Genomic DNA, 24,023 nt, shown 5'->3' on the forward strand with positions numbered 1-24,023 from the left:
TCCTGCTGCCTCAGTCTTCCAAGTGCTGGGACGATAGGTGTGCGGCCCCATGCCAGGCCTGGCTTTTGTTTTTGTTTTTGCAGTGCTGGCCAGTAGAACTTGGAGCCTGGTGCATGCTAGGCCTTCCTAAAGTAACTATTTTGGTGGTGATGTATGCTTATTTTAGTGAGATTCTAAATCATAAAATGTAATGGAAATGTCTTCTGTTTCCCCCTCAAACTGAATTTGAGCCAGGATTTAAGAGTCGTTTGTTCGGTTTGCCCAAACATTGCACTGACATGGTGAAGAACCATACTGAAACCAAGCGTGGTGGCATGTGCCTGTATTCTTAAGCTCTTAGGAGGCTGAGACAGAAGGATCACTTGAGTTCAGAGTTCTAGACCAGCCTGGCAACATAGTGAGACCCCCTTTCCTGCCCCATTGGATTGCACTTTTGGGGACTAAAGTACAAAAAAAAAAAAAAATTGGCATGGTGGTGCAGCACCTCCTCCCAACTGCCCCCTGCCAGGGGAAAAATACCTATTGGCCATTGTTGGCTTTGAGTGCTTGAATTATTTCTATTTTTTTTTCTAAAGAACTAGCATTTGCTACCATCAAAAATGTGATCCAATAGTGTTCTACTGTATTTTTTACTGAGTTTTTTTTGGTACTGGGGATTGAACTCTGGACCTTGCGCTTGCATGGCAGGTGCCAGAGTCACTGAGCTAAATCCCCGGCCCAGTGTTCTAAAAGTATAATAGAGAAGTCTGAGTAAAAGTAGCACCACAGAAATAGTGTCAGCATATCCATCTCATGTGAGGCCAGAATAAGTCCTAAAACACTTGCAGTCGTGACTGGAGGAACTGTCCTATGAAGATAGAACCAAGGATTTGCATTAGTATTCTAATAAAGATTCTAGTGATGGATTCTAATTGACCTTGTGGCAGACTATATTGTTTGAAACGAAAACCCCTGCACTCAGCATCCGCGCATTTGCTGTTACCTGAACAAACAGAACTTTTATTACTGGCAACACCCAAGACTTGGACATTTGACTCAAGCGAGCAGAGGGAAACTTCAGGGAGTATGTGAACCCTAACCCTAAACAGCCATACGGAAGTTTCTAAAGAATTTTACCTGGCGTTTTGGCTCTGTACGATTTTCATTTGGGGTTACAGTAACTTCTTTTTACCTCTGCAGAATGTTCCCTTAACTGAATCTCACAGGTTTAAACTTTGAGAAGAGTGGTTCGGACTCTCGATATGGAGCCTCCCAAGTTGAAGATATGGGGAATATAATTTTAGCGATGATATCAGAGCCTTACAGTAAGTCTTACTGCCATAATTAGTCATAGAAGTGGATCCCACCACCCTCCCTGACCCATGCTTTTGAATTTGTTCTCACAACTTTGCATGCCTGATAGCTAAAGTGCTGACTTATGTTCTCTCGTGTTTAGATCACAGGTTTTCAGATCCAGAGAGGGTAAACTACAAATTTGAAAGTGGCACTTGGTAAGTAGTTGAATAGTATTCACTTGAGGTTTTTGTTTTTTTTTTTTCTTGGTACCGAGGATCAAACTCAGGTCCTTGCACTTAATGAAGTAGACAGTGGAACCACTGAGCTAAATCCCCAGCCCCTCACTTGAGTTTTTAAAAAAATTTTGAGGGCTGGGGATTTAGTTGAGTGGTGCTACCCCCTGCCTCGAAAGTGCAAGGTCACGAGCTCGATCCCCAGTACTAAAAAAAAATTTTAAGTCTTTTTTTTTTTGGTCATATTTTAGAAAATTTACTTAACCTTTTGACTATAATTTCATGTTGTTAGACCATTTATTAAAGTAAGCTTGGGGCTGGGCATTTTAGTTCAGTGGTGCTGGTCCTGAGGTTGATCCCCAGTACCAGGAAAAGAAAAAAAAAACAAAGTAAGCTAGTAATACAGTATTAGCATCTTCAGTCATTCACTGACCAGTGCTACATCTTAATGTCGTATGTGTGATTCTTATTTTATTCCTTTCAAATTTGTTCATCCTTCCACTTGGAAAACCTCCAAAGGAAAAAATCAGAGTTCACAAGTTTTTACTGAGATTAAGTATATTCTATCAGCTTCTGCTTAAAAGCAAAGGAAATGGCTAGGGAGAAACATGAAGTTGTGCTATCTATTTGTGACCACAGGTAGGCCTGGGGAAATATGTAAATCACTGTAGTGAATTGCATGAAATTGGTGCCTGGCAGGGATAGAAGCTTCTGACAGCTTTGCCCATGGAGAGACTTTGGAGCCTGTTTAGTTATAAAGAAGGTGACTCATTAGGAAAATGTCCCAGGATTACTGAAAATATGAACCTCAGAAGGACAGAACAGCTAGCGCTGTCAGAATGTATAATAGGTGATTCCAAATGGCTCACAGAGGTGTTGGCACTCACATGAGCATCCTGGGGTGACTCTAGTTTACAGGGGAAATGTTTTCATGGCAGAGTTCTGACCACATGTATACGTTCCTAACGTGGGTTAATTGCCAGCTCTGTTCTGACCCTAAATTTTGCTGCAAATTGGATTTAACACCCATTTGTTGCTGCCTAGATCTGAGAATTAATTTAACTCTTTCCTTGGTTCTAGCAAGTTTCAGGCCATGAGAATCCTGGGAGAACCTTAGGTCCTGTGAGTTGGCACTGGGGACCTTTGAGTTTCTGACAGGTATGAGGCTCCTTGGCTGACAGAAGCTGTGCTGGAGTAGCTGGTCATCTTTGTAGAGTGAACAGACTCAGTGCTTCCAGTTCTTGAGGAAAATGAGGCGGCAGGGCAAGCCTGTCTGAATTGCAAATAAATAGGACCTCACAGGTCACCAGGCGCGTTGCCTGGCAGGGACTCATAGATGTCACGCTGACAAGCATTAACTTTGCGACCTGAAGTTTTGCTTTGTCTGCAGCAGCAAGATGGAACTTATCGATGATAACACCGTCGTCAGGGCTCGAGGTTTACCGTGGCAGTCTTCGGATCAAGACATTGCAAGATTCTTCAAAGGACTCAATATTGCCAAGTTGGTTTCCTTTGACCTCTTTTATTTAACAGTCCCAAAGGGTTCCCAGGTTTCCTGTCATCCTTTCCTCCCCACTGAATTATTTTCTACCTGCCATCCGTTTCGTTCTTTTCAAAGGGGAGGTGCTGCACTTTGTCTGAACGCTCAGGGTCGGAGGAATGGAGAAGCTCTGGTGAGGTTTGTGAGTGAGGAGCACAGGGACCTGGCCCTGCAGAGGCACAAACATCACATGGGGACCCGGTACATCGAGGTATGATTCGCCTGAGACTTGGCCCCTTCTCAAGTGTGCCTGTGGAGTGAAGGCTCGGAATCTGGGTGTTTGAACTTCTCTTTGTTTTCACAGGTCTATAAAGCAACAGGTGAAGATTTTCTTAAGATTGCTGGTGGTAAGTCCCTTTTCTATAATGTCTTTAGTTCATAAGATAAAATGTTTTGCCTGTGTATTAAGAATAGATGAATACGGCTATTATGGGCCTGATAGTTCACGTATAGAGCCTAGTGTACGGCCTTTGGTTTTATTCTCACCACACACACAAACACACACACACACACAGATCATGAATGATTTTTATTTCCCAGTAAAATATGAGAACTCTTTTTTTTTTTTTAATAGAAAAAGTCTTAGAATAGTATTAGTGAGTTTAAGGTACTGTTGCACTCAATGCCAGTCTTGATGGCGCATGCCTGTACTCCCAGCACGCTGGAGGCTGAGGCAAGGGGAGGATGACTGGGAGTTCAGGCCAGCCTGGCTACACAGTAGCTACAAGGCCAGGACCCTGTTTCAAAAAAAGGCTATTAGATTCCCCAAGGCTTGACCCAACCTATTAGAGTTAAACAGCCATTAAAAATGCCATAAAAAACATACAAAAGCATTGACCTGAAATAAACCTTTCCTCCTTTAACTTGTGAGTGTCAGGTATTTTTGTCTCAGAAATGAGAAAAGTAACTCAGATGCTTCAGAACCATAGAAAATAAATTTCTGTTAAAAGAAAAAGTACAGGGATGACTTATATAAAGGGAAAGGGTAGTTTTTGTGTTTTGTTTTGGTTTTGAGTCAGGGTCTCACTGTGTAGTCCAGTCCATGTGAACAGTGTGATGAGAATTTCCTATTAAGAGCCAGGCATGGTTGCACACGCCTGTAATCCCAGCACTTGGGAAGCTGAGACAGGAGGATTGCTGTGAGTTTGAGGCCAGCCTAGGCTGCATAGTGAGTTCAAGGCCAGCCTGAACTACATAGCGAGATCCTGTGTCAAAAAACCAAAAGAAAGAAGAATTTCCTGTTAAAGAAAGTGTTCTGTATGAGTTTGATGGTCATGCACTTGAATAGTCACCATGTGGCATGCTGTACCGAATGCTTTGGTTTGGAGCTGGGCATGGTGGTGCACACCTGTAAGCCCAGCATTCGGGAGGCTGAGGCAAAACAATTGCCTCAAGTTCAAGGCCAGCCTGGGCTACACAGTGAGCTCAAGAATAGCCTGAACTACAGAGCAAGACCCTGTCTCAAACAAAACAAAACAAAACAAAAGCCCCAGAATGCTTGAGTTTGGGCAGAATGTTGATACACTGGAGCTGTGTGCCAAGTATTACACTGTTTTTCTCAATTGGCTTTGAAACTTTTTTTGTGGTACTAGAGATTGAACCTCGCGTTTCACACATATTAGGCAAGTGCTCTGTCACTGAGCTATATCCTCAGCCCTTTGGATCTTGCTGAGTTGCCCTACTGGTCTGAAACTTGGGATCCTCCAGCCTTACCCTCCCAAGTAGCTGGGATCATGGGCATGTGCCCCAATGGCTGGTTCTGCAACTTTCTTAATAAAAAACAATTAGGAAAATTACAAACCCAAAGTGCTTTATCAGCATTAACCTACGTAATTCTCATAATTTTAATTGTGAATAATAAGTTTTATTTTATCCTATTCCTCCTCGCCAAGCCTCCTCTCATAATATTATTTATTTATTTATTTATTTTCGGTGTTTTTTTGAGATGTGGTCTCCCTATGTAGCCCAGGCTGGCCTCAAACTTGTGGCCATCCTCCTGTCTCAGCTTCCCAACTGGTGGGATTATAGGCGTGCACCACCAGAACTGGCTTCTCATAACTTTTTTTTTTTTTTTTTTTTGGTACGGGGAATTGAACTTGGGTCCTTGCGCTTGTGCAGCAGGCAGCGAGACCACTGAGCTAAATCCCCAGCCCATTACTTTTTTTTTTTTGAGGCAGGGCCTCCCTTTGTAGTTTAGGCTGGCCCTGAATGCACTAGGTAGCTCAGGTTGGCCTTGAACTCATGGCAATCCTCCCGCCTCAGCTTCCCAAGTGCTGGGATTACAGGTGTGCACTACCATGCCCCTCTCAATTCTCATAATTGATGAAGCAGGCAGTTTTACAGATGTGGGAACTAAGGCACAAGAGGTTAAGCAAGCTAAGGTACCCGAGTAAATAGAAAGCCAAGGCCAGAGCCAGGCAGTCTGGCTCCATGGCCTGTGCTTGTTGCTCCATTTGCAGTTCTGGGAATCACACTGTGGGCCTCGAGTGTGGTGGTTGGTGGGCACTGCCCCAGAGCCACGCCCTTAACTCCTATGATGACTGAGATTGCTCCCCATTGAGAAGAGGCGGCTGGTCTGTGGTTTAATGATCGGACCAGCTTTCTACATTAAGAGTAGTGTTTTATGAAAATGCTGGTGGAACAGTTTCAAATTTAAGAGAAAGGAAATTTTTGTTCCCAGGATAACATCAGTAAGAATTCAGTAGGAAGGTGGGTCTTAATCTTGAATTGATATTCAAGGTATTGAAGACATTGCCAGAAGTTTATGAAATTCGAAGCACTTTGAATATAGTCAAGTCGACATCCCACCTGTTTCTCTCCATGCTTTCTAATGTTTGTCTTTCCTAGGTACCTCTAATGAAGTAGCCCAGTTTCTCTCCAAGGAGAATCAAGTCATTGTGCGCATGCGGGGCCTCCCTTTCACGGCCACAGCTGAAGAAGTGGTGGCTTTCTTCGGACAGCACTGCCCCATCACTGGGGGGAAGGAAGGCATCCTGTTTGTCACCTACCCAGACGGCAGGCCAACAGGGGACGCGTTCGTCCTCTTTGCTTGTGAGGAATATGCACAGAACGCACTAAGGAAGCACAAGGACTTGTTGGGTAAAAGATACATCGAACTCTTCAGGAGCACAGCTGCCGAAGTTCAGCAGGTCGGTTTGTTTCTTTCCCTTTTTTTGTTTGTTTTTTGAGAAAAGGTCTCGCCATGTAGTTCAGGCTGGCCTCGAGCTCACTGTGTAACCCAGCCTGGCCTCAAGCTCACTGTGTAGCCCAGCCTGGCCTTGAACTTATGGCAGTCCTCCTGCCTCAGCCTCCCAAGGGCTGGATTACAGGTGTGCCCCACCTTGCCCGGAAAGCAGGTCATTTCTAAGAGTATGTTGGGAATTTTGCCTCATTTTATTTGTTTTTTAATCTTTGAAAACAACCTTACACTATTCCTTGTGTTAAAATCTTGGAGAATACAGAAAGTATAAGTGCATGAAAATAGTTTGATTCTATGACCACAGAGGAATATACTGTTTTTTTTGGAGGTTTTTGGTATCAGGGATCGAACTCGGGACCTTGTGCTTTTGAGGCAGTTGGTGGAACCACTGAGCTAAATTCCCAGCCCTTGTATTTTCCTTTCTTTTTTTTTTTTATGGTACCGGGGCTTGAACTCGGGTCCTTGAGCTTGCACAGCAGGCCGGCAAAACCATTGAGCTAAATCCCCGGCCCCGTATTTTATTTTCTTATGTGCTATTTTAAAACCATGTATCTTGAAAGCTTGTCCATGTTTGAAAGTTTTCATCCTTAATATACCTCACTGAAGTGCATATTTTATTTAAAAATTCCTCTATTCTGTGTTTGGGTTGGTTTCTTATTCTGCTTTAGAATTTCCTATATAAAAAAGTTTGTAAGGTGGACATAGTGGTGCAAGTGTGTAATCTCAGCACTCTTGGAGGCTGAGGCAGGAGGATTGCAAGTTTAAGCCCAGCCTTGGCAATTTAGTGATTTAGCAAGACCCTATCTCAAAGTAAAAAATAAAGGGCTAGAAATATACCCCAGTATGAGAGGCCTGGCTTCAATCCCCACTACCATTAAAAAAAAAAAAAAATTCCAAAATAAACTCCAAACATGTCTATAAAACTTTCATCAATTTCTGATTGATTTTTTTTTGGTACTGGGGATCGAACTTGGAACCTTGTGCTTTCAAGGCAGGTGGCAGAACCACTGAGCTAAATCCCTGGCCCTCTGATTGATTTCTTTAGAATTAGATATAGACTAGGAACTTCAAGGTTTTCAGATTTAAAAGGTTTAAAAGATTTTAAGGTTTAAAGATTGCTTTAGCAATTTTTTTCAGTGTACTCAATTTGTGTCCCATAGCAGAAGAGGTTGATTTAATGATTACTTTTTTCATTTTCTTTTTACAAGTGTTTAGGATACTTTATTTCTGTAAGTTCACAAAATGACTGCCCATCTTCTGCAGCCTGCTGTATATTGTGTTTTAAAATGATTGCCTGGGGCAGGGATTTAGCTCAGTGGCACCACACCTGCCTGGCAAGCTCAAGGTCCTGAGTTCGATACCCAGTACAGGAGGGTGGCGGAATTGCCCAGGAAACAGAACCTGTACAGTACCAGGAGGTGATCCTGGGTGTGAAGTGAACTTCCTCTTCATTTCACCATCCCTACCATTTTATTTAACAAGGGCTACAGCAGTCATGGGCTCTGTCATTGTCTTTTCATTATTAAAAATAATTTCCTTCATGGCCAGGGATTTAGCTCAGTGGTTCCAGTGCCTGCCTCAAAAGTTCAAAGTCCTTGCTGGGGATTTAGCTCAGTGGTTTCACCACCTGCTGTGCAAGCGGAAGAACCCAAGTTCGATCCCCAATACCAAAAAAACACACACACAAAAGTGCAAAGTCCTGAGTTCGATCCCTGGTACCAAAATAGTAATAATAATTTCCTTCAGTCAATACTTGAGCACCTCCTGTCTGGCAGGTCATACAAGGGGTTCTTCACCATTCTGTCCTGATATTCTAGACTTGTTTTACACCCAGTGTTATAGCTGCATATCAATTGTGTAACTTTGAGAAGTTTTTCTGACTCTTTAGCATTTCTTTAGATGTGCTACGTTTGTTCTTTGATTCTGTGGCTTCTTAGCTACTGAATAGGTTGGGAGTAAAGAAGTTGTGCACATTTTGGGCGAGGGGTTCATTGATTTGGGTACATTTTCAGTGTGTAGGACTGGAAGTCTGGAATGGTCAAGGTTCCTAGAAAAGCTGGGGGTGCCGCAAAGGGTGTTGGCACAAGGACCTACTTCCTAGTATTACAAATTAGTTCACAAGATGTAAGATAAAAATGGACAAGAAAACTATGACCTGAGTTTTGCCCGGAGCAATTCATCAGACCCATAGTCCATGCTCAGGATAGCTGAATTCCAGGAATCTAAAAAATACCAAAGACCTATCTTGATATTGCCTCAGTTTCACATGGAAACTAAATTACTGTCATTATGGTCACCAAATGATTTTTTTTTTTTTAGTTTGCATTTTCCAGGTGTTCTGTCTTGTGCTTTTATGTGGTTTTATCTTTTTTTTTGGTACTGGGAATTGAACTTGGGAACTTGCACTTTCGAGGCAGGCCCCCAGATCCAGTGAGCTAAATCCCTGGCCCTGGTATTATCTTTTAATATCATTCAAAATCATTATTTGCCCTGTGGTTCTTTTGCTGAGTCATTCTCTCTATTTTTCGTGTTTGGAGGTAGAGAATGAAGATAATTTTTTTTTTTTTGGTACCGGGGATAGAACTCAGGACCTTGCGCTTTCCAGGCAGGCGCCGGAACCACTGAGCTAAATCCTGGACCAATGAAGATAATATTAAAGGGAAAGAGGGCCAGGGATTTAGCTCAGTGGTTCTGCTGCCTGCCTCACAAGCGCAAGGACCCGAGTTCGATCCCCAGTATAAAAAAAAGGGGGGGGGTGCTATGTATTTTGTGAAATACAATCTAATAAATTGCCAGCAATGTCCACATTTACCAGATTTTTATAAAAGCACACTTACTGTGCATAGTGCTGCACACCTGTAATCCCAGCACTTGGGAGGCTCAGGCAGGAGGATCATAAGTTTGAGTCCCACCTGGGAAACTTACTGAGACTCTATGTCAAATAAAAAGTATCACGCTTTTCCAGCTGAAATGCATAAATCTCTTCATCGGTGCCTGTCAAATTTTTATATATTTAATGAGTCACCTAAGGAGCTTGTTAACATGCAGATTCATATTTCTGATGTCTGCAGTGCACCTGAGACTGCATTGCTTATTTTTCTTTTCTTTTTTCTTTTATCATGGGGAGTGCAGCCAGGGCCTTGCTCATGCTAAGCATGCACTCTACCACTGAGCCACACCCCAGCCCCTGGACTCAGCATTTCTGTTTTTGTTTTGTTTTTATCCAAGGTCTTGATTTGTGGTTCAGGCTGGAACTCACAGCCATCCTCCTGCCTCAGCCTCCCTAGCACTGAGATTATAGGTGTGTACCACTCTGCGGGGCCAGACTCTGCATTCTTTTTGGGGGGGGGTACAGGGGATCGAACTCGGGTCTTTGTGCTTGCGCAACAGGCGGTGAAACCACTGAGCTAAATCCCCGGGCCAGACTCTGCATTTTTAACAGGCTCCCGGGAAATGCTGGTCCTGGTCTTTGGATGATCAGGAATAGCAAGTTTCTAAATCCCTTCTGTTTTGCTTCGAGTGCAGGTGCTGAATCGGTTCTCCTCAGCCCCCCTCATTCCACTCCCAACCCCACCCATTATTCCAGTACTACCTCAGCAGTTTGTCCCCCCTACAAATGTTAGAGACTGTATCCGCCTTCGAGGGCTTCCCTACGCAGCCACAATAGAGGACATCCTGGACTTCCTGGGGGAATTCTCCACAGATATCCGTACGCACGGGGTTCACATGGTACTGAATCACCAGGTAAGAAAGTCGGTTATTAGAAAACATATTTGCTTATTTTTTTCCTGGGGCTCAAAAGCTCTCTTCTACTGAAAGAGTGCAAATACTCCTTAGTTTTATATTGTCTTTAAGAAAAGATTTAGCTGTAAGTACAGGAAGTATTTCGGATGTTTTCCAGAAAGAATGCTGCCATTATTATGATCATTCGAATTCAGCTCTCATCCCTTCATCACAGAAAAATCCGTCACATTATTGGTAGTCAGGTAGGAGCCAAATAGGTGTGTTCAACATTTTCCTGTGTCAGCTACTGAACTCTGACTCTGATACTTCGGTGTGATGATACATGGCGTAGGTGATACATAGACAACTGGAGAGTGCCTGTGTCCCAGAGTACTTTGTATTCGCAGACTGTTTAGAAATGACATTTCATCCCCATTAGACAGCAAGATATACTCACTCAGTAGGATGCAGAGTCCATGAGGACGTGTATGCATGGTGCCTAGAACACAGTGTGTGGATCATAACAAGCACATGGTTGTGCTCTGGAATGAAATGCTGAGAAGCCCCTACTGAAATCTAACTGTGTTCTTTCATTGTGCCACTGTCATTTGGCTTCTGCTTAAATAAAACATCATATTAGTTGCCAGACAATTTACCGGTATTTTTTGTTAAGCAGGACAAAAGTCTATAACCTCATAAGGCAAATAGTTCTAATTAAAACTTTGGAACTCTGCTAAAAGGAAAGTTATGTTTTCTGAGCGCTATGGGTTGAATATAGGCTAATATTAGAAATAGTAAATTTTTCCTCACAATTAATTTCCCCCTTTTTTTTTTCACTTGGCGACGTGGTCCGTCTCATAAGTGTAATCTTGTCCACCAGAAGCACACATCCCTGGGTACGGGAATCAGAAATTCAGTATCAGCACACAGCACTCATTCTAACTCTTGAGTTAATATTAAGCCATACACTGTACCTTTTGATCTGATAACCCTCTTAGCATGCTTCGCTGGTACGAGTTTATTTCTGTTTTATGTTATTCTTGTGGTATTGGAGATTGAATCCGGGGCCTTTGTTCTGCACTATATCCCAGCCCTTTTTTATTTTTAGACAAGGTCTTACTAAGTCACCAAATTGCTCAGGCTGGGCTTAAATTTTCTATCCTTGTGCCTCAGCTTCCCGGAGTGCTGGGATTACAGCCATGTGCCACCATGCCTGACTGAATTATGCCTTTTTGAGTCACCATATCTAATAACCCTGAGGCCATTACTATTTAGTTACCAGCAGTAGACAGGGTTGCCTCTTGTTGAACCTGTGATTGCACTGGAGAAGAATGCTGCTTTGATGACGGACAAGCTCTTAATTGCCTAGAAGATGTGAGGTTTCCGTCTTGGACTGGGGTTGTTGCTGATTTCTCTGGTCTGGTAACTTGCATGGTAATCATTTGGACCAAGTATTTCCTAAGAGACTCATAGAGGAAACTATAAAATAAGAAAGCAAAACTATAAACTGGTTGTGTCTTTCTCCCTTGTAAAATGTTCATGCTAAATAAAACCAAGGTGTTCTAGGTCTGTGGAACAGAAATCTACAGGCATGGCTTTAACTAAGAAATTTTAGCAATTACTAAAAGCAGGGCCTCTGAGCCCCTGTTGGAGCCAGCTGAAGGTGCAGGTGGAAGCAGGAGCTGTTCTGGCCAGTGGCTCTGCAGCTCCCACGCCCTCACTGTCCCCTGGGCCCCTGCATCTTAGCCAAGTCCCCCTCCACATTCTGGTCAAGGTCTGGATGAGGTAGAAGGGAGGGGTGTGGCAGGGCCGCGATGAACAAGCGCTGGGAGCCACAGGAGAGGCTGGTTTGTTCAGTTAGGATCTGTAAAGCTCTAAGACTGGTTCTGTTACTAGCTTTTCTCAATCCAATGACATTTAATCGGATTTTTCAGGAGGGAAAAAAACTTTCAATATACAATCCCATATTTTGAAAGCTGCAGTAACAAGGAGACCCTTTCAAAACCTGTAAATTTGATACTAATTTAACAAACCAAAAAGGATCACTTTCAGGTACGAGCTCTCAAAACTGTCTCTTCAAGGTTTTGCGGGCCATTCTGGTGACTGGCGACGCGATGCGTCCTACTTTGTGGCTCACGTGACTCTGCTGCGGGTGGTTGTCACTTTTCGTGTTCTGTAAGCAACTGTTTATTTCCTTGTTGAGGGATACCATCTCCTTTTGTTTTTATTCTTCCCCCACACACCCAGGGCCGCCCGTCAGGAGACGCCTTTATCCAGATGAAGTCTGCGGACAGAGCATTTATGGCTTCACAGAAGTGTCATAAAAAAACCATGAAGGACAGATATGTCGAAGTCTTTCAGTGTTCAGCTGAGGAGATGAACTTTGTGTTAATGGGGGGCACTTTAAATCGAAATGGCTTATCCCCACCGCCATGTAAGTTACCATGTAAGTTTTTCTTGGGTCTTGGCGCTATCTACGCTGTATGCTGGTAGGTGCTTAAGCTGCTTTCCTAACTTTCTTTCCCCCTGGTTCTTTCGGAGGCAGCAAGGTGGTTACATAAGGCTTTCCCATCTGAAATCAGTAGTACCTGGTAATCATTTAAGACCTTGGTTGTGGACACCCATAATTAGAGACGCTGCACATAACCTCCTTTTAAATTATATTCTTGCTTTTCCAGTGGTAAGCAGTTGATTTCTGAAGCTTATTGTGCCTCGATAAGCACTGACTCTGAGAGGCAACCTGGCTATGTAGATATTTAAAACGCATTTAAAGGTCAAATATAAGTATGGCTGGATCCTTTTTTTTTTTTTTTTTTTTTAACACATTAAGTTTTAAGAAGGATGATTTGATACTTATTTTTTATTTTTCACTTCTTGAGCGTCACCTGTTTTTTTTGAAAATTATAACCTGGACAGCACTCCTGCTGCTGCTGTCTAGGATATCTGGAATGAGCAAGTCTGTAAAAAATATAAATGTATAAATGCGTACACAAATTAGCCAAAGTTTCCATTGGATCACAGGATCAGTGCTTAAGTACAAGCCATGCTCTTGCTCATCGGCACCTGGGTGCAAGCCATTGGTAATCTTGTTGGAGAGGAATAAGCCCTGTAGTCACGAGACCAAGTTCTAGTTAGCAGCTGGAACACTGGAGCCTAATGTTAAAACTGGAGTCTTTCTATGCAGTTTTCACCTTTAAGTTCCATATACGTCCTCAGGCACATTGGGTATGTTTAAAGAGCCTGGTAATTGGAATACAGCTCGAAGATAACTGAGAAACTAAACTGCATTTTTGTGCTTGATTCCCATTAAGTGGGCAGTTTTAGGAGTTTAGTTTTACTTTGTGGTAAAAAGAAAACTATATCAACAAACCTGTTTGATCAAGTATTATTTGTAGAACAAATTTGGTGGGGCTTAATCCTTTTTTCCCCTTGGAATTCCTAAATGCTCATATTCCATTTACCTGCTGCTTGCTGTTGGTGAATATCTAAGAGTTGTTAATGAGTGTAAAGTTGAAAATTTGTGATTATGTTTAAGAAAATATCTTAAAATAATCATGGTTATATGATTTCTGCCTATAAATCACCGAGAGTGTCAGTAGTTTTGTTTTGGTTTTGGTTTTGGTACTGGGGATTGAACTCTGGGCCTTATGCTTGCAAGGCAGGTGCCAGAACCACTGAACTAAATCCCTGGCCATAGTAGTTTTTATTGTATGTATCCTTAAGGACAGTCTATCAAGCATTGTGAGGTAAAGCAATTTCCTTGACACGTATGGTCCACATTCTTCTGCTGTGATAGCCTTTTACTTCTCCCTCCTACAAGCTCTAAGAAAAGAAAAATAAATATATGTTTGACATAAAAATATATTTGTGTATCTTGGGTTACCTTTAGTACTTTCCAAAATTGAAGACAAAATGTTTAACAAAAATTTGGCCATCTGACTTTTTAGCAGGAGAGTTTATTTTTTTAAATACCAGAAATCCAGTTTAAACATGCTAATATTATGCCTGCTATACTGAATAGTTTTTCCTGCCAACATATCTCCACAGAACTTAAAGAAATTGCATATTTTAAAATGTAACCTCAGGCCAGGGATTTAGCTCAGTGGTTCCACTACCTCCCTCGAAAGCGGAAGGGCCCGAGTTTGATTCCCGGTACCAAAAAAATAAAATAAAATAAAATTTAACCTCAACATCTAAAGCAGTTAAAATAGTGATTGATCAATATTCTGCACAGAAGTCCCCCCACAAAACAAGCTGCTAAAGTCTCTTTGATATTTTAAAGTTTTTCACTTTAATTTATTTAGAAAAAAATCTTAAGGACAACTTCATTTTTGTATTCTGTGTCTGTACACACTGTGCTTTATTAAGACTATAAGAATAGCCACGCAAAGCTAGGCATAGTGGCTCCCAGCATTTAGGTGAGGAAGAAGGATCCCTGTGAGCTAAAGGCCAGCCCTGGCTACATAGTGAGACCCTGCCTCCAAAAAAACAAAAACAAAAAACCATGGTTTCATTTGAGGAATGCCCAAATCTTAACAACCTAATCTCTTTGGTTGACAAAAATTTCTACCTTTCTTTGTTTTGAAGCAGAATAAAGACCTACTATATATGTTTGTCTTATGGATTTTTACATATTACACAGTTCAGCAGACATAATTTTATTTTTTTGGTACGGGGAATCAAACTTGGGTTCTTGCGGTTTCGAGGCAGGCGGCGGAACCACTGAGCTAAATCCCCAGCCCTATCAGACATAATATTAACATGTATCAGCTACATAAAATGTATAAGACCCTGTCCTGCAATGAATTGCTTGATAGTTTTGAAAGCAGAACTTGAGCACAGGCTATATAATTTTTTATACTGAGGCACCTTAATTTGTGCTATTGGTCTTTCTATGGGCTCTTTAATGCCAAGGATCATAATTTTAAAATTTATGAGTATCTTAACTTCTAATACAGTTGTTGACAAGTATGAAAGAAGCTGATCATAAGATCAGTCTGTTGGTCTTTGCCCTATGTACGCACATTCAACTGCCTACCTCTCTCCACAGTGGTGTGGACACTGGTAGCAAAAGACACTGGGGAGTCTTGGAAATTTTTGTGAAAAAAAATTGTCCTTTGACTCTGCTACTTGGAAAATCAGGTGGTTCTAGGAATGAAACATAAAGTCAGGGACCCCCAAATCAGCTCAGTTATCTGTTTGGCATAGATGGTCTGATACTTGTGTTCATCTCACTTCTAAAAGCTGGTGGCCAGCAACTGCTCCAGCTTAAGGGGAAAGATGATGAATAACAAGAAAAAAGACCCACTCCCCACCACAGTACCAGAGAGTGAAACCCTGGGCCTGTTGCGTGCTAAACATGTGCTTTACTACTTAGCTGCACATTCAGCCCCCTTTTTGCCCTCTATTTTCTAATCTGAGCTAGCTTTTTATCAGATGACTCTTGGAAAGACCTGTGCATCTATTTCTTTAGGGCTATTTCCAAGATGGATTTTTTTTCCAGGTCTGAAGATACAGATTAGCTTCAAACCCCATCTTCTGGATGGCCTTTAGGTGAGAATAAGGCAGAGCTGATCTATTCCCTATACTTGTTCACTTTGGTACAAGGTGTGCTTTGGCGTACTACCTGGTGAAGAGTGTTTCATCATAACCTTTTCCACGTCATGCTGTACTACAGGGATAACAGCTATGTAATCAAGAAAGATGCTTGGGATGATATGAAGAAATGTGACAGTCTTTTCTTTAAAATACATTGATGCAGCAGTGATGTTACTGCTTTGGCATTAGCACATACATGTGAGCTACTACAAACATATCTCAGAGATTCTCTCTCTGCTCATTTAGGCCTGTCTCCTCCCTCCTACACATTCCCAGCTCCAGCAGCAGTTATTCCTACTGAAGCTGCCATTTATCAGCCCTCTGTGCTTTTGAATCCACGAGCGCTGCCGCCTTCCACGGCATACTACCCGGCCGGCACTCAGCTCTTCATGAACTACACAGCCTACTATCCCAGGTAAGGCCCTGAAGGAAGTGGAAGCAAGGGACAAACACAAAGGACTCCTTTGATGGCTGGTGCTGTCACTCACAAAAGAAGATTGTCTGCCTCATTGAAGGTTAGCGTGGCAGGCCACAGCTTCTGCTCATGTCTCTGACTGAGAAGGTTGTTGCAAGACAAACTGAACAAAGTGGTTTTATTTAACCATATGTGTGCAGCATGATCTTCCAGATACCTATGTATACAACTTCCCTTTCTACTAGTCCTAGTGTAGGTCCCTAAGTGAGTAGCACTGTAACACTTGTGATAGGGTGGCAATATCATGGGAAGGCATCCCAAAACAGAAAAACTCGTAATGGCGATAGTTGTATTTTTTGGTTTGTTTTTTTTTTTTTTTTTGGTACCAGGGATTGAACTTGGGTCCTTGCGCTTGCAAGACAAGTGACGGAACCACTGAGCTAAATCCCCGGCCCGATAGTTGTATTTTTAAGTTGCGTGAACTCATGTCAACTCGCAATAAATAAAAACTGTTTCTTTAATCTGGGTGCAGTGGCACACACCTGTAATCCCGGCTACACAGGAGGCTGAGGCAGGAGGATTCCAAGTTTGAGGTCAGACTGAGTAACAAGATCTTGTCTCAAAACCAGGGGAGGGTAGGGAAATACTGGGGTGGAGCACTTGTCTATCTGTATGGGGCCTTGGGTGTCATCCCTAGTACATAACAGCAAAAACAAAATCAAATAAAAAAACTCTTGCTTTAAGTTTGCCAGGACTTACATTCTTTTGTTCTTAAATTTTTACTGTAAATCCAAAATTAAATTACTTAGTACCTTCTTATATTTTGTCTTGGGTTCTTTTTAGTTACATTCAATTATCTGGGCAGTAGCAGAATGTAAAGGAGAGAACGTTATTCCTTCTAACTGGAGCAAATCACAACATTTTGGGATCTTACAAAATGATGGGATTAACCAAATTTTTGGAGTCCCTTTTGGGGTTTTTTTTTGGTACTGGGAATCGAACTTGGGTCCTTGGGCTTGCACAGCAGGTGGCGGCGAAACCACTGAGCTAAATCCCTGACCCTGGAGTCCCTTTTGGGTCTGATGGCTTGTGATTAAGTGGGATATACAAGAAATGACCTATTTCTTTTTCTTTTTAAATTTTTAACTGCCTTTGTTTAGCCAGTAACCAATTCACTTTATTAATATACCTCCAGAATTTTACTTTATCCCATCACTTCTTTTTTCATGCTGGGGATTGAACTCAGGACCTTGTGCTTGCAAGGCAGGCCACAGAACCATTGAGCTAAATCTCCAGCCCCAGAATTTTGCTTTAGCATAAGCAGTATTGCTCAAAGTTTTTAAAACAAAGTGACGACAGCAACAAAAATCCCATTTATTCCAAGCCTTGTTTTTTTCTATTTAGACTAAATGTTTTATCAGTAGCTTTTCACCCTCAGTGCTACTGAAACTATTCCTTATTCCACTGGGGAGGAAGAATAGGAAGGAAACATGACAGCTGTCAGCTGGCTGTCGAGTACCGGTTTGCAAACACAGGAATAATTGACTGAGCACCGAGCCATAGTCTGTCACCCAGACCCTGGGACAATAAGGTCTTTGTCCACCTGGGGCGGAATGTGCTGTGCACACAGGGCCTGGCCCACCGCACATGTGCATAGGATCCCATCAGTCTGTCCCTGCCCACTCCCTGGGTCCTGGGACAAGAGGGGACCTTTGGAAATGAGGCAGAGCCTTCAGTGGAAGCCCCAAAATGGAGGAACTGACATGTGTGGTTTAATTGCTTCTGTAATTTTGGGCTCCTGCCTATAGGTTAATTTTTTTCAACTGTAGTCTAAAAGATTATAATGTGCCTATTAGTAAGTAGGGAAGTATAGTGAGTTAAGTGTTCTGTTTTAAGAGGAGGGGATCGGGGGTGGGATAAAATAAAATAAAATTTATGTTTTTTGAAAAGTTGTGGTTTATGCACCTCCCACTCCAGAAATGTCCATTATTACTAATTTCATAATATATGTGTGGGTTCTGAATAAGGACTGTCCACTTCTTTCTTGTTTTTAAACTTATCAATATACCCTAGAGAAGAAGGGTGTAATTTCCTTCATTCTTGTAACCTTTTTTTATAATGTTCCCAAAGTAAAAATACATCATAATTTAATGATTTATTTATTTTTTGACATCTAAACTTTTTTTGTGTGGTGATGGTGATAATGGAGATGGAACCTTTGTTCTGAGCTACATCCTCAGGCTTTTTAAAATTTTTATGTTGAGATGGTGTCTCACTAAATTGCCTCGGCTGGGCACAAATTTGTGAGCCTCCTGCCTCAGCCTCCCAGACTTCTGAGATTACAGACATGTACCACCTTGCCTGGGTACATCTCAACTTTTAACTTTTCTCCATTAAGCAAAGTTCATATTGACCTTTAAATACTTGATTATATTTCTATAGGGTGATTTCATGGAAGTAAAATTTTCAAACTGAATGCCATGTGCTTTATATTTATACTAAAGCTACTTTTTTGGAGGCGGTACTGGATTGAACTCAGGGACTTTTCAATGAGCTGTATGTCCATCCACATCACCCCCACCACCACCCCTTTCTTTAAATTATTTTTTATTTTGAGACAAGGTCTGGCTAAGTCACCACATTGTCCAGCCTAGGCTCAAACTCAAGATCCTCCTGCCTCAGCCTCTCAGAGTACTGGGATTATAGGCATGAGCTACCATGCCCCTTTAAACTAATATTTCTGAATTGACTGTTTTGTTTTGAAAAGGGATCTTGCTAGGCCAGGGATTTAGCTCAGTGGTTCCGGTGCCTGCCTCGAAAACACAAGGTCCGGAGTTCAAACCCTGGTACCAAAAAAAACAAAACAAAAGGGATCTTGCTAAGTTGCCCAGGCTGGCCTTCAACTCAAGATCCTAGGTAAATGTTCAAGTGTATTTCTGTCTGTTCTCTGATAGATAGGGAAGACTGAGAAGGCACACTCTAGGCTGAAGAATGAATATTTTTCAGAGAAGCTTTGGAGTTTGTCTTTTTTTTAGAGTGCTGTAGTTTTCAGAGTTGATTTCTCTTCTTAGGTTGATTCCTAGGTATTTCATTTTTTTGGATGCTATTTTGAAAGGAATTGTCTGCCCATTTTCTCTCTCAGTGAGTCTGTCATTGGTGTAGAGGAAAGCTATTCATTTTTGTGTGTTGACCTTATATCCAGCTAGTCTACTGAATTTGGTTATTAAGTCTAGAAGACTCTTGGTGGAGTTCTTGGGGTCTTCTATATAGAGTATCATGTCAGGGCTAGGGATGTAGCTCAGTGGTGCTGCGCCTGCCTGGTAAACACAAGGTCCTGAGTTCAATTCCAAGAAAGGAAGGGAAAGGGAAAGGAAAGGGAAGGGAAGGAAAGGAAAGGAAAGGGAAGGGAAGGAAAGAAAGAAAGAAAGAAAGATACAATGAACGAACGAAGAGATGCATTTGCAAAAGTATGTCATTTGCAAATAATGACAATTTAACTTCTTCATTTCCTATCTTTATTCCTTTTATTTGTTTTTGTTATCTAATTACTATGGCTATGACATTTTTCATTGAATTTTTTATTTTATTTTAAAAATTTCTTATTTATTTATTTGGGTCCTGGGAATTGAACCTAGAGCTTTGTGTATACTAAAATGTGCTCTGCCCAGTCCTTACATTAAAATTTTAAATTCCCTCCATATTTCTTTATTTTGGGTACTGACGATAGAACCCAGGACCTTTGCACTGAACTACATCCCCGGCCCTTTTTAAATTTAATTTTTAAAAATTTTGAGGACCGGTGATGTAGCTCAGTGGTGCTGCCGCCTGGCTCACAAGCGCAAGGTCCCAAGTTCAATCCCTGGTACCAAAAAAATATTTTTATATTTAGCTCAGTGGTTCTGGCACTGGCCTCGAAAGTGCAAGGTCCTGAGTTCAATCCCCAGCACCAAAAAACAACAACAACAAAAATATTTTTTTGAGACAAGTTCTCACCAAGTCACCAGGCTGAGCTCAAACTCACAGTCCTGCCTGGGCCTCCCTAGATTAGATTGCCAGTTTGTACTACTACACTTGGCAAATTTCTTTTACTTTTTAAAAAAAAAGTCATTGGGTTCAAAAAAAGTAGTTATTGTAAGCTTTTTCTTTTTTTTTTTTTTTGAGCCAAGATCTTGCTATGTAGCCCAGGCTGGGGGCTCCTGGGAATCCTCCTGCTTCAGCCTCCCGAGTGCTGGGATTACAGGTGTGCACCACCACATCTGGCAGCTTTCTAATTAATTTAACTGTTTTAAACCTTCAGTTTCAGTGAGCAAACTGAGCACCTTCTCCATGTGATGTATTGGGAATATTATGGCCAATAAACCATGGACTCTGTACAGCAGCGGGCAAAATCCACCCTACCAACACATCTTTCCACTAGAGGTGGATTGAGGGTCTTTGTCTCTATTTGATCCATTTTTGATTTGTTCATACATGTGGAGATGAGCTCAGTAGTTGCAGTGCTCTAGGAATATAAGTGTCTTTCGTCATGAGGATTTAGCTTACTTGAACATCTTCAGGGAAAGGATGAACCAAGCAGCTTATTATTTTACCAGTTAATGAGTTCTTAGGGCCCTAACACAGCATCTTTAAGAGCAAGTGAAATAAGTCTCATGCCATTTCCTTTTCTCCTTGTGGATTCCCACCAAACCTTGGAAACCTTGGAAGGGGTTCCAGTTCCCCAGGGACCCATGCCTTAGCCAGGACCCAAGAACTAGCTAGAAGGGGTCATCTGTCCCTGTCCACTGTGTCTGCCACTCCAGACTTGGAGAGAGCACAGACTTCTCTCTCATCACATGAAGGCCTGCATTTTATTCTCACTCGCTCTTTTTTTGGTTTTTTTCCAGTACTGGGGATCAAACTCAGGACCTTGCACTTGTGAGGCAGGCACAGTGACACTATGCTAAATCTCTGGCCCTCTCATTATTTTTTGGCAGTACTGGAGATTGAACCTAGGGCTGTGACACTGCGCCACATCCCCAGCCCTTTTCAGTTTTTTTGTTTGTTTGGTACCGGGGATCGAACTCAGGACCTTTTGCTTTTGAGGCAGTCAGTGGAACCACTGAGCTAAATCCCTGGCCCTTCAGTTTTTATTTTGATACATGGTCTCACTAAGTTGCCCTGGCTGGGCTCAAACTCGAAATCCTTCTGGCTCATCCTCCCAGAGGACTGAGTTAGCAGGTTTGTACCACACTACCTGGTTCAAACCACTTTTCTTTCTTAGAATATTCTTTCCAGCCAGGCAAGGTGGTGCACACCTGTAATCTCAGCACTCTGGGAGGATGAGGGAAGAGGATCATAAATTTAAACCCAGCTTGAGCAATTCAGCAATTTAGCAAAATCCTGTGTCAAGATGAACATGAAGGGCCAGGGATTTAGCTCAGTGGTTCCGCTGCCTGCCCCACAATCGCAACGACCTGAGTTCAATCCCTAGTACCAAAAAAAAAAAAAAAGATGAAAATGAAGAAGGGCTGGGGGTATGGCTCTGTGTGAAGGCCTGGGCTTAATCCCTAAACCCCCCACCCCCCACCTTTCCACCAGAGTAGTAGCACATTGAAAAACTCAATGATTCTTCAAAGATGGGTCAGCATAAATGTCTGAGTCACTCACCTTTTAGAGAGTGCTATCGATAATAACAGGTACCATCTTGAGTCAACAGAGAGGCCATGAGTGAGGCTTTATGTGCATGCTCATGTGAAAGGCTTGTGCTATGGGAAAATGTTTTCTTTCTTAGAATAACCCATTTCTTTCTTTTTAGAAAACCCCTTATCAAAACACCTTGTTTCTCACCTAAGCAATAAAACAGTATAGTTAATAATTTTGAATCTTTGTTATGTAGTGTTACTGTATTTTATCTTGGAATCTTTGTAACTGAATGGAAGAATACCAAGCACCTGGAAGATGCCTGTGTTCCCTATTTTGAACACTTAATCTTCTACCTTACTGAGGGTTTTTTGTTTTGTTTTGTTTTTGGTACCGGGGATCGAACTCGGGACCTTGCGCTTGTGCAGCAGGCGGCGAAACCACTGAGCTAAATCCATGGTTTTGTTTGGTACTGAGAATCGAACTTGACCTTACGCTTGCTATGTAGGCGGCAGAACCACTTACTGTTTTTAATTGAAAGTTCTGCCGGGATTCAGCTCAGTGGTTCCGCCGCCTGCCGTGCAATCGCAAGGTCCCGATTTCGATTCCCAGTACCAAAAAAGAAAGAAAGTTTTATTGACATGAATATGTATTCATATGACAATTTAACAAATGACCTATGGGCCGGGGATTTAGCTCAGTGGTTCTGCCACCTGACTCGAAAGTGCAAGGACCCGAGTTCGATCCCTGGTACCAAAAAAACAGAAAAACAGAAAAAGTTGAGTTTAGTGGAGTAATGGTTGATTTAAGAGGGCAGCCTCTTATTTGGCTGTGTATTTAAAACAAAATATGATAATGGTAGTATGGGATATTATGTTTTATAACTTTGACCTAATGGGATTAAATTTATTTACCAAACTTTTTCAACAGTATACGAATTCACTACAGTGTCACCTTGGTTCATGAACTCAATTTGTTCTAGAATTTTTTTTTTTAGCAGTGCCAAAAGTTTATTTGAAAAGTGATTGAAGGGGTAAGGGAAGAAATAGATCTATAAAGCAAACTGGTACCAAACAAAGAGAGGAAAGGATAAAAGCAAAAATAAAAGTGCGCTTTGCATCCAGGAGATGCAGGGTGGGCTACCATGAGGATTCGGGTGGCCTGTTCTACGATTTTGGAAGAGATGGTCATATTTTTGTTTGTGCAAGAAAGCTGGCCATGGTTATGTTTGTCACCCGATGCAGAGTTTGCAAACAAAACCAAAATTTTTCCAAACACTTCTGTTCATGAACCAAATTGTTTGCAAACAAAAGTGTTTGTGAAACAAGGTACCACTGTATTTTGTTTTTCTTTTTTGGTACTGGGGAACGAACTGAGGACCTTGTGCTTGCAGGGCAGGTGTGGTGCCGCTGAGCTAAATCCCCAGCTAGGTACCACTATATTTAGGAGAACTAGACTCTTGGGATAAGATTATTTTACTTGCTCCCAAGTGTTTTTATGTTTATTGGTTAAACTTTTTCCAAGTAGTACATGCATATGCCTGAAGAAGATCGTGTGGTCTTTAAGGAGAACAGACAGACATCCAGGACCCAGAGAGGCAATCAGTCCAAAAAGAATGATGAAAAGAACTTTCTTGAGATTGTTGATTTCAGATGAAATTTTAAAGTTAAGTAGGAAACCTTTGTACAAAATTTGGCCTCAGTCAAATTTCACACTGGCAATTACACAGTCTTGTTGGATTAGGGGTGTTGGCCAAATATTAATGAAAATGTTCTGTGCTGACCTTTTACAAAGCAGAGAAATACGATTTCTTTCTGTAGAACTTCTCAGAGTATTTCACGTGAGGATGTTTTGTCACTCATCCTAAGGGGACAACACTGTTCTCTCATCTTTTCTGTTCTAGGGTGGATTTTTTTTTTTTTTTTTTAACTGGGGATTGAATTTAGGACTTTTCCCTTGGGAGCTAGGCGTCGGCACCACTGTGCTAAATCCCTGGCCTGGGGTAGCTTATTGAGACAGGGTTCCAATGTGTAGTTCAGCAGACTGGCCTTGAGCTCACTATGCAGCCCAGGCTGGCCTTAAATTTGGCAACAGTCTCCTGCCTCGGCCTCCCAAATGCTAGGATTACAGGCCTGCACCACCATGCTCAGTTTTCATCTTGAATGCACACCCTTGGGAAAGCTCCTCTCATGTTTTCTTTTCACCCTCATTTCCTCTGCTGGGCCCCCAGTCTGTTCAGCAACTCCTAGGTTCCCTGCCCAGTCAAGTCGTTTCTTGTTTACTTGCTGTTCTAGCTCTCTCCAATGGTGGAGCATCTGACCCTCTCATTCCCTTATAACACTTTCAATTCTTAACTTTTAGAGCTTCTGAGTAGAAATTACATTATTGACACTATGCACGTGTGAGACATTAATAAACGGA

At 41.9% G+C, this 24,023-nt stretch overlaps 1 protein-coding gene across 10 annotated transcripts in view; it reads left to right on the forward strand.

The window, feature by feature from the left end:
- The window catches only part of Esrp1 (epithelial splicing regulatory protein 1), a 66,095-nt gene that overhangs the window by 19,044 nt on the left and 23,028 nt on the right, over positions 1 to 24,023 (forward strand). For 4 of the 10 annotated variants that reach the window (XM_021262654.2, XM_004850118.3, XM_004850120.3 and 1 more), the window contains exons 5-13: positions 1,206 to 1,304; positions 1,436 to 1,490; positions 2,899 to 3,009; positions 3,127 to 3,259; positions 3,353 to 3,395; positions 5,896 to 6,197; positions 9,773 to 9,991; positions 12,218 to 12,416; positions 15,815 to 15,983. In XM_021262654.2, the coding sequence (XP_021118313.1) occupies positions 1,206 to 1,304; positions 1,436 to 1,490; positions 2,899 to 3,009; positions 3,127 to 3,259; positions 3,353 to 3,395; positions 5,896 to 6,197; positions 9,773 to 9,991; positions 12,218 to 12,416; positions 15,815 to 15,983 (1,330 nt within the window). The remainder of the gene's footprint in view (positions 1 to 1,205; positions 1,305 to 1,435; positions 1,491 to 2,898; positions 3,010 to 3,126; positions 3,260 to 3,352; positions 3,396 to 5,895; positions 6,198 to 9,772; positions 9,992 to 12,217; positions 12,417 to 15,814; positions 15,984 to 24,023) is intronic. The other 6 variants (XM_087190619.1, XM_004850117.3, XM_087190620.1 and 3 more) reach the window with 3 other exon arrangements.

Source organism: Heterocephalus glaber, unplaced genomic scaffold (genome assembly GCF_053883595.1).
Source record: "Heterocephalus glaber isolate CG9 unplaced genomic scaffold, H.glaber_assembly_v1.0 deba00001555, whole genome shotgun sequence".
Classification (NCBI taxonomy): domain Eukaryota; kingdom Metazoa; phylum Chordata; class Mammalia; order Rodentia; family Bathyergidae; genus Heterocephalus; species Heterocephalus glaber.